Source organism: Balaenoptera musculus, chromosome 7 (genome assembly GCF_009873245.2).
Source record: "Balaenoptera musculus isolate JJ_BM4_2016_0621 chromosome 7, mBalMus1.pri.v3, whole genome shotgun sequence".
NCBI lineage: Eukaryota > Metazoa > Chordata > Mammalia > Artiodactyla > Balaenopteridae > Balaenoptera > Balaenoptera musculus.
This window is the reverse complement of record NC_045791.1, coordinates 79,454,761-79,467,166: the sequence shown is the minus strand read 5'-3', so window position 1 is coordinate 79,467,166 and position 12,406 is coordinate 79,454,761. Positions and strand designations below refer to the sequence as shown.

The 12,406-nt window shown below is 37.3% G+C and overlaps 1 protein-coding gene across 1 annotated transcript in view; it reads right to left on the bottom strand.

Annotated features, from left to right (window-relative positions):
- Window positions 1-12,406, bottom strand: part of CDK15 (cyclin dependent kinase 15) — a 101,121-nt gene that overhangs the window by 52,165 nt on the left and 36,550 nt on the right. Inside the window, exon 9 of the mRNA XM_036858192.1 lies at window positions 11,098-11,218. Coding sequence (XP_036714087.1) covers window positions 11,098-11,218 — 121 coding nt within the window. The remainder of the gene's footprint in view (window positions 1-11,097; window positions 11,219-12,406) is intronic.

Sequence of the window (12,406 nt, the reverse complement as noted above, 5' to 3'; positions counted from 1 at the left end):
CACATACAGACTGAAAGTGAGGGGATGGAAAAAGATATTCCATGCAAATGGAAATCAAAAGAAAGCTGGAGTAGCTATACTCATATCAGATAAAATAGACTTTAAAATAAAGAATGTTACAAGAGACAAGGAAGGACACTACATAATGATCCAGGGATCAATCCAAGAAGAAGATATAACAATTATAAATATATATGCACCCAACATAGGAGCACCTCAATACATAAGGCAACTGCTAACAGCTATAAAAGAGGAAATCGACAGTAACACAATAATAGTGGGGGACTTTAACACCTCACTTACACCAATGGACAGATCATCCAAAATGAAAATAAATAAGGAAACAGAAGCTTTAAATGACACAATAGACCAGATAGATTTAATTGATATATATAGGACATTCCATCCAAAAACAGCAGATTACACGTTCTTCTCAAGTGCGCACGGAACATTCTCCAGGATAGATCACATCTTGGGTCACAAATCAAGCCTCAGTAAATTTAAGAAAATTGAAATCATATCAAGCATCTTTTCTGACCACAACGCTATGAGATTAGAAATGAATTACAGGGAAAAAAACGTAAAAAGGACAAACACATGGAGGCTAAACAATACGTTACTAAATAACCAAGAGATCACTGAAGAAATCAAAGAGGAAATCAAAAAATACCTAGAGACAAATGACAATGAAAACACGACGACCCAAAACCTATGGGATGCAGCAAAAGCGGTTCTAAGAGGGAAGTTTACAGCTATACAAGCCTACCTAAAGAAACAAGAAAAATCTCAAGTAAACAATCTAACCTTACACCTAAAGAAACTAGAGAAAGAAGAACAAACAAAACCCAAAGTTAGCAGAAGGAAAGAAATCATAAAGATCAGAGCAGAAATAAATGAAATAGAAACAAAGAAAACAATAGCAAAGATCAATAAAACTAAAAGTTGGTTCTTTGAGAAGATAAACAAAATTGATAAGCCATTAGCCAGACTCATCAAGAAAAAGAGGGAGAGGACTCAAATCAATAAAATCAGAAATGAAAAAGGAGAAGTTACAACAGACACCACAGAAATACAAAGCATCCTAAGAGACTACTACAAGCAACTTTATGCCAATAAAATGGACAACCTGGAAGAAATGGACAAATTCTTAGAAAGGTATAACCTTCCCAGACTGAATCAGGAAGAAACAGAAAATATGAACAGACCAATCACAAGTAATGAAATTGAAACTGTGATTAAAAATCTTCCAACAAACAAAAGTCCAGGACCAGATGGCTTCACAGGTGAATTCTATCAAACATTTAGAGAAGAGCTAACACCCATCCTTCTCAAACTCTTCCAAAAAATTGCAGAGGAAGGAACACTCCCAAACTCATTCTATGAGGCCACCATCACCCTGATACCAAAACCAGACAAAGACACTACAAAAAAAGAAAATTACAGACCAATATCACTGATGAATATAGATGCAAAAATCCTCAACAAAATACTAGCAAACAGAATCCAGCAACACATTAAAAGGATCATACACCACGATCAAGTGGGATTTATCCCAGGGATGCAAGGATTCTTCAATATACGCAAATCAATCAATGTGATACACCATATTAACAAATTGAAGAATAAAAACCATATGATCATCTCAATAGATGCAGAAAAAGCTTTTGACAAAATTCAACACCCATTTCTGATAAAAACTCTCCAGAAAGTGGGCATAGAGGGAACCTACCTCAACATAATAAAGGCCATATATGACAAACCCACAGCAAACATCATTCTCAATGGTGAAAAACTGAAAGCATTTCCTCTAAGATCAGGAACGAGACAAGGATGTCCACTCTCACCACTATTATTCAACATAGTTCTGGAAGTCCTAGCCACGGCAATCAGAGAAGAAAAAGAAATAAAAGGAATACAAATTGGAAAAGAAGAAGTAAAACTGTCACTGTTTGCAGATGACATGATACTATACATAGAGAATCCTAAAACTGACACCAGAAAACTGCTAGAGCTGATTAATGAATATGGTAAAGTTGCAGGATACAAAATTAATGCACAGAAATCTCTTGCATTCCTATACACTAATGATGAAAAATCTGAAAGAGAAATTATGGAAACACTCCCATTTACCATTGCAACAAAAAGAATAAAATACCTAGGAATAAACCTACCTAGGGAGACGAAAGACCTGTATGCAGAAAACTATAAGACACTGATGAAAGAAATTAAAGATGATACCAACAGATGGAGAGATATACCATGTTCTTGGATTGGAAGAATCAACATTGTGAAAATGAGTATACTACCCAAAGCAATCTACAGATTCAATGCAATCCCTATCAAATTACCAATGGCATTTTTTACGGAGCTAGAACAAATCATCTTAAAATTTGTATGGAGACACAAAAGACCCCGAATAGGCAAAGCAGTCTTGAGGGAAAAAAATGGAGCTGGAGGAATCAGACTCCCAGACTTCAGACTATACTACAAAGCTACAGTAATCAAGACAGTATGGTACTGGCACAAAAACAGAAACATAGATCAATGGAACAAGATAGAAAGCCCAGAGATTAACCCACGCACCTATGGTCAACTAATCTATGACAAAGGAGGCAAAGATATACAATGGAGAAAAGACAGTCTCTTCAATAAGTGGTGCTGGGAAAACTGGACAGCTACATGTAAAAGAATGAAATTAGAATACTCCCTAACACCATACACAAAAATAAACTCAAAATGGTTTAGAGACCTAAATATAAGACTGGACACTATAAAACTCTTAGAGGAAAACATAGGAAGAACACTCTTTGACATAAATCACAGCAAGATCTTTTTTGATCCACCTCCTAGAGTAATGGAAATAAAAACAAAAATAAACAAATGGGACCTAATGAAACTTCAAAGCTTTTGCACAGCAAAGGAAACCATAAACAAGACGAAAAGACAACCCTCAGAATGGGAGAAAATATTTGCAAATGAATCAACGGACAAAGGATTAATCTCCAAAATATATAAACAGCTCATTCAGCTCAATATCAAAGAAACAAACACCCCAATCCAAAAATGGGCAGAAGACCTAAATAGACATTTCTCCAAAGAAGACATACAGATGGCCACGAAGCACATGAAAAGATGCTCAACATCACTAATTATTAGAGAAATGCAAATCAAAACTACAATGAGGTATCACCTCACTCCTGTTAGAATGGGCATCATCAGAAAATCTACAAACAACAAATGCTGGAGAGGGTGTGGAGAAAAGGGAACCCTCTTGCACTGTTGGTGGGAATGTAAATTGATACAGCCACTATGGAGAACAGTATGGAGGTTCCTTAAAAACCTAAAAATAGAATTACCATATGACCCAGCAATCCCACTACTGGGCATATACCCAGAGAAAACCGTAATTCAAAAAGACACATGCACCCGAATGTTCATTGCAGCACTATTTACAATAGCCAGGTCATGGAAGCAACCTAAATGCCCATCAACAGATGAATGGATAAAGAAGTTGTGGTACATATATACAATGGAATATTACTCAGCCATAAAAAGGAACGAAATTGAGTCATTTGTTGAGACATGGATGGATCTAGAGACTGTCATACAGAGTGAAGTAAGTCAGAAAGAGAAAAACAAATATCGTATATTAATGCATGTATGCGGAACCTAGAAAAATGGTACAGATGAGCCAGTTTGCAGGGCAGAAGTTGAGACACAAATGTAGAGAATGGTCATATGGACACCAAGGGGGGAAAACTGCGGTGAGGTGGGGATGGTGGTGTGCTGGATTGGGCAATTGGGATTGACATGTATACACTGATGTGTATGAAACTGATGCCTAATAAGAACCTGCAGTATAAAAAAACAAACAAAACAACTAATACTAAACTTTCATTGGGTTATTTGTATGGAAATATGTTAATATAAATGTTTCAGACATTACATGAAATTTCTAAAAATCTTATATTTGTATTTGTATGGAAATATGTATGGAAATATGTTAATATAAATGTTTCAGACATTACATGAAATTTCTAAAAATCTTATATTTGTATTTGTATGGAAATATGTATGGAAATATGTTAATATAAATGTTTCAGACATTACATGAAATTTCTAAAAATCTTATATGTTCTGGTATAATGTTATAAGTAATAATCCTAGTTATTACTTTAAAATGTATATCTCAGAAATAACTAATTTTCTTGTCAACTGCATTATTATGAACTTTCATCAAATCTTTAACCGTGGTCATTTTTAAGTCTTTTGTCATTTACAGACAGTTCTGGGTGTACTCTGATGATTTTGCAAATATGTTCCTATAAAAGGGTTTCATCTTCAAGAAATTCATGGAAAAGACTCTGACAAGTACAGGTTTCTGGTAACTGACTGTACTGCTGAACTGAATGAATAAGCATTTTCAGAACTCTAATGAAAAACTGATGAACTCATAAAAGTGCTAACAAAAGATCAAGATGAAAAAAAAATTAATTACATGGGACTGAGTGAACTGATGAGGATGAGTATAATTTTTGTGACTTTCTGTCTGAATTTAAAAAAAAAAAAAATCCCACAAGGACTCAGAGGCAAAGAATATACAAATCAATTTTCACTGCAAAGTAAAGGAGCTGTTACAGTGGAGGATTACTGGACTGAATGTCAATATTATGACATAGTATGAGTGTGTTTCATGTTTGGTAATTGCAATCATTGTTGCTTTTGTTGTGGTCATCCATGTACAATGCTTGGTGTCAGTCTATTTATGTCTTGTAAAAATAAAATACAGTGTGTGTGTGTGTGAATAAAAAAAAAAAAAAAAAAAAAAAGAAACAAAAGCAGAGTTTGCCACCAACAGGCCGACACTAAAGAAAGTTCTAAAAGATTTATAGCAAAAGAAAGGAAAATTATTCCAAAAGTAAGACAAAGTGCATGAAGGAATGATGAACAGTTTTAAATTTATTTGCACTTAATGAAAATAGCTTCAAAGTATATAAAGCAAAAATGAATAGAATTGTTCACTGTTGACAAATCAACAATATATCAAACAACTTCAATACATCTTTCCCTGATAGCTTAAGCAGACAAAAATTATATAAAGACAATGTGAATAACACAATTAACAACCTTGAAGTTTTGAACATATGTAAAAACCTGTACCCAACAATTCAGGAATACACACCCTTCTCGAACACACAGGAAATAATTGAAAACACTGATCACGTACTGGGCCAGTGCTTCTAACAAAGCCAGTGCTACTTCACTATCTTTGGTGAAACACCAGGTTTTTCTCAATTTTTTGCTAACCTTTAATTTTGAAATAATTTAAAATTTAAAGTTGCAAGAACAGTAGAAAGAACTCTTTTATATCCTTCAAACAGATTCACCAATTGCCAACATTTTGCCTCTTTGGTTTTATCATTTTATCTATCTATCTATCATCTATTTTTTTTATCATCTATTTTTTCTGAAGCAGTGGAGAGTAAATTGCAGATACAATGACTCTTCACCCTTAAATACTTCCACATGTATTTTCTAAGTACAAAAGCATTCTCTTACATAACAACAGTGCAATTATCAAAATCAGGAAATTTAACATCAATCCCAATAGTACTATCTAATCTACAGTCCATATTTAAACCCCACTGATTGTCCCAGTAGTGTTCTTTAGCTCCATCTCCCCCAGCATCCTATCTAGGACCATGCATTGTGCTTAGTTGGCATATCTCTTTTTAGTCTCTTTTAATCTGGAACATTTCCTCAGCTTTTCTTTGGCTTTTAAAACCTTGACTCTGTAGGGGAACGGAAAATATCACCCTAAAATATGCCACCCTGCCATAAGAATTGTTATGAGCTGAAGGAAACTGAGAAAAAGCAAACACCGGATGAGCTCTTTGCCTCTCCCTAGCTGCCTGAAAGGAGGGCATAAAATCCCCTTATGAAGATGTCCCCCATTCCCATCCCAGGAGGGGAGAACAACCTTATCACCATATGTAGAGATGGCACCAAGAAGAATCTATGTAAACAAACCTTGCTAAGTAACCCTTATCTACCACCAGGGTGCCCCATATACATATTCACCTTCCACAATTATCACCCCTAAAGAGTCCAGAAACCCCTTTCCGGGACTTCCCTGGTGGTCCAGTGGTTAAGAATCTGCCTTCCAAAGCAGAGGACATGGGTTCGAGCCCTGGTCAGGAAATTAAGATCCCACATGCCAGGGGGCAACTAAGCCCGCACACTGCAACTACTGAGCCCACACACTCTAGAGCCCACGCGCCACAACTAGAGAGCCCGCACACCACAACTACTGAGCCCATGCGCTCTGGAGCCCGTGCGCTGCAACTAGAGAGAAGCCCGTGCGCCGCAACGAAGAGCCCTCACGCCGCAATGAAGATCCCGTGTGCTGCAACTAAGACCTGACGCAGCCAAATAAATAGAATAATAATAATAATAAAAGAAACCCCTTTCCTTTGTCTTGTTACTTCTCTACAAGTGTATCGTCCTTTGTAAGAATGGTATAAAAGCCTCCAAGGCTAGCTGTTTCTCTGGGGATTTTCTCTTCTTTCCATGAAGTCACTTCCCCTGTGTCACATAAAACTCTTAACATAAAATAAAATGTGTGTGCTTTTCTCCTGTTAATCTGTCTTTTGTCAGTTTATTTCACAGACCCATCCATTGAACCTCAGAGGACAAGGAAACTTCTTTCCCTACAACGCTTTTAAAGCGTACAGTCTAGTTACGTCGTAGAATGTTCCTCAGACTGAGTTGATCTGATGCTGCCTCATGATGTGACTCGGTTTATGCTCTTTTTCTGCAGGAAAACCACGTATATGATACTGTCTCTCCAGTGTGTCCTATTAGGGGGCACACGATGTCAGTCAGTGCCGTTATCAACAATACTAACTCTAATCACTTGATTAAGGTGATGTCTGCCAAGCCTCTCTACTATAGTTACTATATTTTTCTTTTGTAATTAATAAGTAATTTGTAGAGAGGTACTTTGAAACTATGTAAATAAATATTTTATTCCTCATAAAACCTTCCCCTCTAGTTTAGCTATGATGCTTTTTTTTTTAATCAGTCTATTATTTTCCAGCTTTATTGAGGTATATTTGACAAAAAGTACGTTTATTAAGCTTCCTGAGATGCTTCTTGTTTGCACCAATTACTACTATATTGCAAAATAGTGATTTTCTAATTCCATCATTTTTTTTCCAGTTATTAGTTGGCATTCTACTGTATAAAGGAGCTTCCCTTCCTATCTATCTATTGATCCATCCATCCATCCATCCATCCATCTGTCTATCTACCTTCAGTATGGACTTATGTATTCTTTTTTTTTTTATATACATTTATTTATTTATTTATTTATTTTTGGCTGTGTTGGGTCTTCGTTTCTGTGCGAGGGCTTTCTCCAGTTGTGGCGAGCGGCGGCCACTCTTCATCACGGTGTGCGGGCCTCTCACTGTCACGGCCTCTCATTGCAGAGCACGGCTCCAGACGCACAGGCTCAGTAGTTGTGGCGCACGGGCTTAGCTGCTCCACGGCATGTGGGATCTTCCCGGACCAGGGCTCGAACCCGTGTCCCCTGCATCAGCAGGCAGACTCTCAACCACTGCGCCACCAGGGAAGCCCTGGACTTATGTATTCTTATGTTATTCAGTGGTATAATACATTACATTACTCTCACTATTAGGATGCTCAGAAGGTACCAGCTTTGGCCAGTGGGAGTCTCTTCAAGCTGCTTCCCACATCTTTTTACATATTCCCATCATTTTTTGATCACTTTGTTAAAAAATGTTCTGGCTTAACAAGATGTTCCCAGCTCATCTTATACTTTCCCCGACCCAGCCTCAGTATTGGCTACTTCTCCAAAAAGGCCTAGTTCTTTTCAGTAGGGAATGGTATTAAGAAAGCAATATCTGAGTAGCAGACCAACACTTATGGAAAATACAATAATATATTTCTTTTTAAAAAATGTACCTAGCAGAATCAAATGCAAATCCTCTCTGAGAGACCACACTTCATCCGAGCCCTCAAAAAAAAAAAAATCCCACAAACAAAATTCCAAGGATAATTAGCATATCATTGTCAAAAACAACAAAACACGCATGGAAAAAAGATACCATATGCAAGAACCAAAAGAAACAATAAACAACAGAAACAGACTTACAAGGAAGGACCTTTGCTCTAGATATGTAAGAGCTTAGAGAGGAAATTATAAAACTTTACTAAACGGCATTAAAAATGAGCTAAACAGATGGAGAATTATACCGTGTTTAAAAATTGGAAGAGGATATTACAAAGGTGTTAATTATCCTCAAAGTGTTCTATAATTTCAATGCAATTCCAATGAAAATTCCACTAGGGTTTTTCATGAAACTTGAAAGACTGAGTGTAAAATTTATATGGAGAATCAAAGAGGAAAAATAGGCAAGATACTGCTGAGGAAGAAGATGAAGTAAGTGGTGCGACTTGTCCTAGCAGATATCAAGTATTATTATAATGCTATAGAAATTAATACAGTAGGATGTTGGTACAGGGACAGATAAACTGACCCCAGTAGAACAGAGTAGAGAGTTCAAAACAGACCTATGCATTTATAGAAACCTGATATATGAGAGATTTGGCATGCAGATTGCTGAAGAAATTAGGGTGAGACCACTGGGTTAGCATAGAAAAAGTCAATTTCCAATGTATTAAGGATTTAAAGTGAAAGGAAAAATTTTACAACTTTTAAAAGAATGTATTGGATATCATTTTGACCTCAAGGAGGGAAGGATTTTTTAAACAAGAAATAAAAGGGCTAACCATAAAGGAAAAGACTGATAAAGTCAGCAGTATTAAAATTAAGAACTTTTGTTTAAAAAGACAACATAAAGATATGAAAACATAAGCCATGAACTGGGGAGCCTGCTTGTAGCACTCATAACTGATAAAAGATTAGTATCCAGAGTATAAGAACTCCTATAAATCAATAAAGAAAGAAAGGGAGGAAGGGAGAGGAAAGGAGAGACAGAGACATAGAGACCAAAAGAAAACAAAAGACACACAGAGGTATTTCATAGGAGAAAAAACACAAATGTCAAATAATCCATGAAAAGACATCCAACCTCATTAGTAATTAGGGAAATGCAAATTTTATCACAACATGCTACCATTCTACCCACTAACTTAGCAAAAATTAAGAAATCTGATTTTATGAATTTAGTGTGGATGTGGATAAGGGACTATGATACACTGCTGGTGCATAAATTGTTACAACCACTTGGAGAACAATTTGACACTATTTCATGAAGTTGAACATTCATATACCCTGTGACACAGCAAATCTACTCTTAAGTAAGTACTCTAGGCATATCCTTAAATATAAGTACCAAGTATATTCAAAATAGCAAAAAGAAATAAAACAAAAGGCAAACTAAATAACTGAAATGTTCATCAACAGAAAATAAAGTGTAGTCACATAGATCAACATGGATGAATCTTAGAAACACACTGAGTTAAAAAAAACCAAGTCACAGAAGACTAAAAACAATGGAATATCATTTTTATAAAAACTCAAAAGCAAGTAAAATAAATAATATTTTAAAAATACATAAAAATCTGTAGAAATATTATTTTTAAAAAGGGTAAGGGAATGATGACAAGAAAAAAAAATTCAGTGTAGAAGCTCCTCTGGTGGAGGCGCAGGCTGATGGGAAGGGGACATGAGTGGATGTGACAGTACTGATGATGTTTCTGGTTGTTACATCGGGTAGTGGGCTCATGGAGTTCACTTTACTATGCTTTTAATCTACATCAGTTTTCTCAATCTTGACACAATTGACATTCTGGGCTGGATACATCTTTGTCGTAGGGGGCTGTCCTGTGCATTATAAGATATTTAGTAGCATCCTTGGCCTCTACCCACTAGATGCCAGGAGCACCCCACCACCACCCAGCTGTGACAATAAATGTCTCCAAACACTGCAAGGGTCCCTGGGAAGCAAAATTGATCCTGGTTAAGAATCACTGATGTACATATTTATATATTTTGAATGTTTTAAATGTTCCATAATAAAACAAAGTTTAAAAGTGATGAGAAGAAGCTTCACTGTCTGCGAAGCACAACTAGGAAGTGATCATTAAGAACTGAGAAAGCCAGAGCCTGCTGAAGGCCTTTGAAGTGACAGTGCAGAGCAGTGAGGGCTGACAGTTTCAGGGGGGTTTTGACTAGCAGGTGATATTTCCAGAAGTGCGACTGGGTATCAGGAAATCAGTGACTCCAGATACACTGGAGGAAATTCTCTTCAACTTTTCTCAATTCTTTGGGAAATTCAAAAGCTTAGTTTAGCCTTTTAGTGTTTTTCTTTTTTAAACAGGGCCTTCTGTTTATATAAGACCATCTAAGGAGTTGAAGGAAGCCCATACATTTTGTTACCTTTGAGGAGGTGGCCGTGACTGCAAATTTACCACACAAATGACTGGGATATTTCCAGGGATCAGAGCTAGATTACATAACACCACTGCTCTAGGACGATGAATGGCTGAGAGCCCATTCTCACCACTGCACCCAGTTAATCCAACAGCCTCTCCAACAGTGTGGCTCTACTTGATAGCATCTATCTGGTTCTTACATTTGCACTACAGTCCCCCTTAACCCCTCATGCGGAGAGTTTATTACCCTTATTTTAAACACAAAGAAGCATAGACACAAAGAGGATACATGGCTTTTTTGAAGATAACGTAATCCAGAGTAACTGATTAGAAATATTGGCATGAAAATCAGGTCTACAGAGTCCTGGTATTTATGTTTTTTTCACCAGGTTCTGAATGGTGTTTGGCCATGTGCAGACAGTTGTGTGTGTGTATCTGTGGTTTGGGAGTGTATGTATGTTTCCCTGAGGACAAGGGAGAAGACAAAGGATTGAAGAGAAGAGCTAGAAGGAGGGGCATTGTAAAAATCAAATGAGATATGTATTTGAAAGTACTTTATATTTCTGTATACAAATGTGATTGTCATTATTAGAATGATTATCTAAAATGTAATACAGGTAATAAAACAACCTTCACGGGTAGGATGACTCACATTTTCTTGGCACTAGCTCTTACCATATGTCCAGTTCAGAGGAATATTCAGTGGCTCCCAGCAAGGCATCAGGAGGGCGGTACCAGAGAGTCACAACTTCTGAAGAGTATGTCTGGCTGGGAATGGACTTGGCCCGAGCAAGACCTGACCGAAGGGGGAAAGCACAGAACTCACTGTCCTGAGACTTTCTGGAGAGCCACAGTGATACAGTCTGCCAAGGAGAGTATAATTGGCAGAGTAAACAACATTTAAAAAATAATACACAAACTTTGGTGCTTTTAATAGAGCTACTCAACTATCTTGATTCTTGCGTACCTCTTCATCAAGTGAATTTCTCAAAATTTGGCCTACTTTGCAGCTAGATGTGGGTTTCCTGGCAGCTAAGTGTAGCAAGGCAACTAAATTTTTGCCTATTTGATATGAATAGAAGTGATGTGTGAACTTCATGGAGGGGTTAAGTGTTGGTCTCTTTTCTCCTTCCTCCAGGCTGTAGTGAGGCGGAAGTGGCTGCCATCTTGAAATAGGCCGTGGGGCAATGCCTAGGGGTGGTGGGGCCTCATGACAGAAGAAGAGTGGACCAATACACCATGGGGCCACCACAGAGCTCTGACTGCTTAGGTCAGACTGTTACATGAGAGAACGTGAAGCTTTGAGCATGTATACACCTCTGTAATTTGGGTTCTCTGTAACAGCAATGGAAAATCGATTCACGACTAAAAGGGCAACCCTCCATTTCTGCAGTCCAGGAATCCCCAGTTTAGCATATACAGGGTGAGGGCTGTTGATCCACATTAGTTATTTGGCAGGACCTTAGCTGGATCATTCTCAAGTGCTCCTCTACAAAATGAGAGTACTTTCATCAGTTAGCTATTTATCTCACTGGATCACATGATCTATAGCTAGAAAAAAACCTGAATAGATGAGTTCACTGTTGTGGGGAATTTGATAAATGAATGTCTGTTAAAGGCTTACTGCCGCTATAGTAGCATCATTTGACATCTGCCAAACGGAGAAGAGTGGTTCCTCAGCTTATATGGAACCAGTTTTTCAACAAAAATTTATTGAGCACCTGCTATGGTGCCAGGCACTAGGGATATAATGATAAGCAAAAACGGATCCAGGTTGCCCTCATAATGCTTATAGTTTAGTGAAGGAGACAAAATCATCGCAGAAGTATATATGTATAATTATAAACTGTGATATGTGCTAAAGTGGAAAGACACAGTGATACTCAGAGGAAATCTGAATCACTTTGATGAGAATAAAAGCCTCAGGTACCCATACAGTCCCACCTATATAGATACATAGGTGAGCAGAAACAGGTGTCCTGGA